General features: G+C 29.6%; 1 protein-coding gene across 1 annotated transcript in view; it reads right to left on the reverse strand.

The window, feature by feature from the left end:
- LOC106790334 (putative transcription factor SOX-15) overlaps window positions 1-856 on the reverse strand; it is a 6751-nt gene extending 5895 nt beyond the window's left edge. The window contains exon 1 of the mRNA XM_014755147.1: window positions 700-856. Coding sequence (XP_014610633.1) covers window positions 700-726 — 27 coding nt within the window. The 5' untranslated portion in view covers window positions 727-856. The remainder of the gene's footprint in view (window positions 1-699) is intronic.
- Window positions 857-7347: the final 6491 nt, after the last annotated feature.

Here is a 7347-nt window from a genome sequence, read left to right on the forward strand (position 1 = left end):
TGTGTGTGTGAATGTAATTTTTTATAAGAAGAAAAAAAAACAGAAGGACCAATAAATAAGAGATAAAAAAGTATATTATTATAATCAGGAATAAAATTGTTTAAAAATAATTAACATTATATTTATATTATATTTGGATCAAAAAACGAGAAATGAAAAGAAAAGAAAAATTATGATTAGCCGGGGGGGGGAAAAGGTAATGTGCATAGTTTCAAGGTCGGCACGTTCTCGTCATCAACGTCATACTAATCGTCACACTACTCGTTACACTGATTAACTTTTACTGAATTTTTTCATTCAACAAAATTATTCTGGGATAAACAGAGAGAAAGATTGAAAGAGTATGTGTGCGTGTGAGAAAGAGAGAGAGAGAGAGAGAGAGAGAGAGAGAGAGAGAAAGAGAGAGAGAGAAAGTGAGAATGGATAGGTGTGTGTATATACGTGTATGTAAGAGAGAGAGAGAGAGAGATATAACGATGTGAGCGCTTGACTTTTGACACAAAGTCAAATGAGAAAGATTCTCCTTTAAATTCGCATTATTGCAATGCAATTCGGGGAATAGTTTAATTAAAATGTATGCATGTGTTAACATATTTTAACGTGAGACCTAATTGTTTGATTTATTATTAGTCTTTTATTTTAAATGGTTTTTATTAAAAGAAATAATGTACTTCTGTCAGAACTTAGGTTTATACTCACCTTACGTTGTTGTTCGTTGGCAGCCATTTCTGATTTCACTTGACAATTCACTTTAGCGGCGCATAATAAAGATAAAGCTTCGGCACTGGCGCCTCTGTCTTCTTTTCTCTTATACACTATATATATCTATATATATCTATCTATATACTGCATATATATGTTATATTTAACTATGTATATTAAAGTGTATATAGATATATATCTATGATGTATGATGTTGCTCGGTCTCTTTCTTTCTTTCTTTCTTTCTTCGATCGACTTTATCGTTCTATCTCTTTTTTTTCTCTTTTTTTTTTCTTTCTTTCTAACACTTGAAAATATATCTGTCCATCTTTCTCATTTTTTCTTTTTACAGGCACGGCCCTAATTCTTCCTCCTCGTCATATTCCTAAGTATGTTTTTGTTTCGATATTATTTGACTACTCCTCATTGGTCCCATCAACGTGCGCACTTTTTCCGCGTGGGAAGAGTATTTATTTTTAATGAAAATAAGATTAAAATATTCGACAAAAAGTAGGATTCTATTCGATGAATTAATCTACGAAGATTTTTGGTAAATGTTATTTCGAAAATGTCCAATTTTTCCTTCTATTTCAATGATACGCGTTGTATGCACTACCGAGACTCTACTGAAGTTGTTTACTGTATGGGAAACGTCAGAAAGACTGCAAACGTCACTGCCACAGACCAGTCACGTGTTCCTTTCAGAACTTCAAGGGTTTCCGTAGGGAAGAATTATGTTACTTAGATCGGTATTTATTTACTTTTGTTCGACAATCTTTGACGTTTGATTTATATTTAATAGAATACATTGATTATTTGAATTTATTTCATAAATTAACTTATCATTTGATCATTATTCGATTTCTCTCTTGTTCACGATTTAATCGTATTTTCTCTTTCTATCAACAAGCTATGTATGTATATATTTATATGCAATCGAATGCAATGATTTTGGTCGATAAGGATGTCATGTAGATCAAATGAATGTAGAAATTTGTAACTGTGGCGTCTTCTTTACAATATTCCATGAATTCAAACTAATTGCAAAATGTACGCGGTCGGTAAATTCATCGATTTCTGAGCAGCAAAGTTAACTACATTATCCGTGTGTGAATTTACGTTTGATTTATAATTAATTAAAGGAATTGCAAATTTTGCTTGGTCGATAAATTACTAAGTCACATTATCGACGTCAATTTATATCTTTTCAATAACTAATAAGGGAAACCGCAGAAAAAGTTGTCATAGAACCTCAACAATTAAAAAAAATGAATATGTACTAGTAGGTAATAGTAGTGATCTACCTTTATCTTATCGACAGTCGGTCTTGGTAGTTTTCTACTTTTAAAAATATCGACAGTCGGTAATACGACTTACCGACTGAGATGATCGGATGGTAACTTACCACGAAAGTTTGCAACATAGGAACGCTGGCGTAGAACTTTAACAGCAGAAAAAAATGAATAAGTTCTCTTAATTAATTTCTTGCTCCATCAAAATCCATAATTATTCATTTTTTTTATGCTGTTCAGGTTCTATGCTAACTTTTCTGCAGTGTTTTATTATCATTAATGAGAATTGCAAGTATGCTCTATCAATACATCGAATTGATGTAGCAAACAACATTATCGACCTGAATTAATGCTTGTTTTATAATTCATTAAAGGTGACTCGTAATCAGTTACATTTTCATGGTTTAATCAATGTGATTTCAAGATATATCAATTAAAATTTGAAATAGTTATTAATATTAATTAAACGTATATTTAATTTTACGTATATTGTTTGGAAATAGATATTTATGAAAGTATGTACCATTATTTTTTCAGTTTCTACAAAGAAACATGTAAATTTATAGTAATACCAATTTTTGTGGTGTTCCATGAAAATTCAAGAATACTGATCTACATTCCTTTAATGCTGCTTTCTTTGATAATCTAACTTATTTCTGTCTTATCGTGATACTTTAATTTAGTTAGAATTGATCACATTTGCTATCATGCGCAGGTTTCATTATTAGATTTTGGCATTTCCCTAAGAAGATACAAATATTTTATATATATATAATCGAAGAGACGAATAATCTTCTTTTAAATATTGTTCTTTACACAAATAGTATAAACGGTTATAAACTAATATTAGTAATAATAGTATTAATAATTTTTAGTTATATTGAATAAATTTTGTAATTTTAAGTTCAATATATATTAACTTACATAAACGAAATTAATTATTCTTACGCGTTTAAAAATGTTAATACAGGACAAGAATAAGTTAAAAGCATCCTCATAAATAGCACCTTGTTTGTATCTTCAAACGGAAGTTACGTGAAAAGCAATCTATATATAGATATTAAAGAGTAAAAGTAAAACTGTAATACACTTAATGTTCTCCGATACACGCATCAGATCGATGAAAAAGCCTGATTTAGGTATTACAGAATGCAATTACGTTTCATCATCACTACCATCATCACTGTCGCCATTGTACTCATGTTTTCGTTCGAAAAAATAGCAGCAATTTTTTTTTGGTCCATTTTCCTGCCCTTTTTTTCGATATCTTTTTTTTCCTCGATCCCCTTTGATGTAATATCTCTCTCTCTCTCTCTCTCTCTTTTTTTCTTCCATTTTTTTGTTTGTTCGATAGGATTGATAAGGAGTAAAAGAAAAACAAAAAAAAATAGGGTAAAGGGTAAAGAGTAAAAAGGGAGAAGGAGGGGGGGGGAAAAAAGTGAGCTTAACTTTCAACAGAAACAACGGGGCTGGTTTTTGACGCGGATACTTGGAAAGAATATTCGTGTTAATTTTGGTTGAAGGATTGCGAATGGCTTTAAATTACGCTCTGCTGAATTTGACTGACGGTGATTCCCTTTATGGGTGATGAATATGAAAAGATGGTTTGAATAGATTTCATGAATAAGAGGTTTTTTTAGAAACTTCATTTCCCTACATTTCTCTACATATTATTATCTTTTTTTCTTTTACATTAGAAAAGTAAGAAAAAAAGAAAAAAATAAGTTAAAAGATTCGAATTATTTTCAAGCAATTTGTCGTTATTTGTTAACGCAGAGTTAAAAACATAAAAAAAAAAAGAAGAAAGTGTTTAAACTATACGTCATCGCAGTATTTTAATTTTCCAAAAATTCTCAAATAAGAAGTACAAAATAATATAAAGTAATTCGAACGATTTGTTTGTGTTTATATTGTTCTATTTACGATGAATATTTATAAGAAAAAAAAAAAAAGTATGTGAAAAAAAGGAGGTCACGTTATCGAAATATGTTAATTTTTATGAAGAGTGCAAAGACGTACAAAGAAAGAGGAATAAATTTACAAGTAATTCGGTTTTCGAATACGATCATTCATTTTCTTACGTGGTGGATATTAAAAATGAGTGGATAATTAAAAATGACAAACGAGACAATAAGTTGAAGTTAATAATCGTAAAAATGTTATGATTTTAGACGGTGTTTAATAAAATTTTACGTATGACGCGAAACGTACGATTAATTTGCGGTAGTAACATGAATTATATTAATTGTTTGTAGAATTGTATGTAATGAATGCGTTTTTGTTCGTATACGTTCAAAATGGCTGGTAAAATATGGCGGGGGTGGTTACTGATTATACGATATATAACACACATATTATTTATGAAATAAATCATAGCAAATAAGTATACATAAATACATAAATCTATCAATATATATAACATATAATTTCTATATTATTAATTTCATTGATATATATATATATATATTTTATATAATATAATATCATAGTAAATAATTTAGTAAATTTCATTTATTATGTCAGTTAGAGACTTTTGAAATGTATAAATCCACATTTTACGTTTGATTTCTTCTTATTTTTTGGTAACCACGAATGAGCACACTTTCGTCATTTAATAAATCATATTTTCATTTGTACGTCCGTTTATTCGTTTTTTTTTTCCTGACATAACTATTACACATTCAAACGAAGCAGAATTCAATTCGTCCCTTTTCCATTTTCTCTGATTGCTCTTTTGATTTTCTCTTATGCTCTCTTTAGATCTTCTCGCCCTTCATACCCGCCCTTCCTGAATTATTTTATCTTTATTACTCGACATGAAATACATTTCATATCCCACGCATGGAACAGTTTTGAATTTCGTTGAATGTAGCTGTCTAACGAGACGACTAGTTAATGAATTTCTCTCTTTTTTATTTTTTTTTTTATTTTCATCTCCAATACTATAACTTTTTATTTTTAATAATTATTATGCGAAATTAGAACAACAAAATAACCTTTTATTAATATTTTTATTGTTCACAAAACTGCTATATTTAATAAATTTATAGTTTAGTTCATTCGGGATAACTCGGTTACGATCGGTTATTATCGGTCTTGATTAATTTACTCAATCCTAAATTTGATTATTTTAATTAGAAAAAAAGAAAAATGTATTATTATAACACACGCGATCTTATATATTATTTTATTATTTATTCTCGATGTATTTTATTTTTTATCTAATTTAATCAATTCGATTTTAATATATTATTTAAAACGAAAAACGATGAAAGAAGAAAGACGAATTTTTTGATTACTTATCTATATATATAGTTATATTATATTATAAAAAATATTTAAAAGAAAAAAAGGAAAATACACAAAAATAATATGCTAAATATAAAAGAGTATTAAATGAAAAATGCTGGCAAACGTAAAATAAATACAAAGTCAAATGATGTTATTAAAAGCTTAAAAGACGATTGTCGCGTATCACGAATACTACGAGACTTTTCATAAGCTTTCGAAAATATCTGACTAAGTCGATAAAAATAAAAAAAACTCAAGATCGTATTCCGCATTGCTTTGGTAAATATAAATAGCAATAGCTCTACGAGTCCTCCGATTCTTAAATATTATTTTTTCTTCCTCTCCTCCCCCCGCCCCACCTCCCTCTCTCTCTCTTTTCTTTTTTCTTTATTTCTTTCAGCATAGTACTTAAGAAATGGATGTCAACGAGATAGATATATAGCAAATAAATCTTTGCTAAGAAAGTTCAAGAGAGAGAGAGAGAGAGAGAGAGAGATACAATCAAATTTGATCGATCATTTATCAAAGTATGCTTTTATTTTTTCACAAACATTCCGTGTGTTTCTTTTTGTTATCAATTATTATTTTTCTATAAAAATAATATCGAGAATTCTTTCTCGATTAATTTATTGTATTATATTATTTTGTTATTGTTGTTGTTGAAAAATTATTTCTATCCTTCTCGCGTAAATGCACGTTGTTGTTGAAAGTGTTGAAAAATTTTCTCGCGATACGTTTGATTCTCATTTTATTATTTTGCAAAACTTTTGAATAAAATCAAAATTCATAGCGAATTCATCGTCGAAATGTTTCGTTCTGCGTTTTTATCCTCCTGCCGCGTGTATTTTTTTTGCTTCTTTTTTTTTCATTTCATTTTTGTTAAATGAAACGAAGGAACATCGTAAATCTTTAACCAACGTTAGAAAATTTCATTGAACATTTCTTTTTATAGTTTTTCGCGTTGAATTTTACGAGTTATTTGATCGATCAGATAGATATTTTTTATAACAGCAGTCTTGAACAGGTTGAGTGGATTGGGGGGGGGTGGAGGAGGAGGAGGAGGAATAAGGTGGGTTGGAGAAGGTGGAAGGGTGTTAAAAAAATTAATTAAACGAATTATCTCCGATCAAATTCCATTCGTACGATTTTACTTTTTTTCTTTGTTTTCTTCCTTACCCCCACCCCCCCTTTACGAAGTTTTACGAATTTTTTTTCCCATCCCCCCAATTGTATCCAATTAAAAGAAAAGAAAGAAATCTAATAATCGAGATTATTATTCCCGCCATATTTAATAAAAACTTTTAACAAAGATGAAAATTACTCATATAAGAATATCGAATAATCAAATTAACTATAATATACATAGTTAGGTCTCTATTCAATATGTAATTCTTCGATAATAAGATAAAAGAAGATAGAGTAAAAAAGAAAAGAAAAAAAAAAGGAAAAAAAGGAACTAATAAATGGTCGAACAAAGAAAGAAAGGAAAGGAAAGGAAAGGAATATGAGGGGAGAGAAAAAATGGGGGATGAAATTGCGAAAGTAAAAGATCGAAGTTTTGGGGATTCCGAAAGCGTGAAATCACGTCTTACATTTAGAATAGTTTTTATGGTTTCTTCGAACTTTCCTTTCCCCCTTTTCTTTTCTTTTTCTTTTTTGGACAAAGGGGTTTATTTTCTTTCGGATTAGAACCGACGATGAAAGGTTAGGTAAATAATGAGTCTTTGTCTTTTATCCGTCGGCCATCTTCGATTTGCTCGTAAATGCTTTTCTTTGAACGATTAGATGAAAGGATGATTGGGGAGGAAAGGGGATTGAGGAATATTGAATGGGGGTGGTAGTTAAGGGATGGCAGAGATAGAAGGTGACCTTCCTGGAAGTAGGTACTTCCCCTTTACCGTAAATGAAGTCTCTCCTTTGGTTAGGACAACGTTACTTCTAATTCTATGGGGTCCTTTTTCCCTTTTTCGATTTATTCAAGGCCCTCCAGTCATAAAATGGAAAAAAACTTGCGTAGAATATTTTGCCCTTGATTTATTTTCTTTTTTTTTTTTTTTTTTTT

This window comes from Polistes canadensis, unplaced genomic scaffold (assembly GCF_001313835.1).
Source record: "Polistes canadensis isolate GaletaPanama2010 unplaced genomic scaffold, ASM131383v1 scaffold_230, whole genome shotgun sequence".
NCBI lineage: Eukaryota > Metazoa > Arthropoda > Insecta > Hymenoptera > Vespidae > Polistes > Polistes canadensis.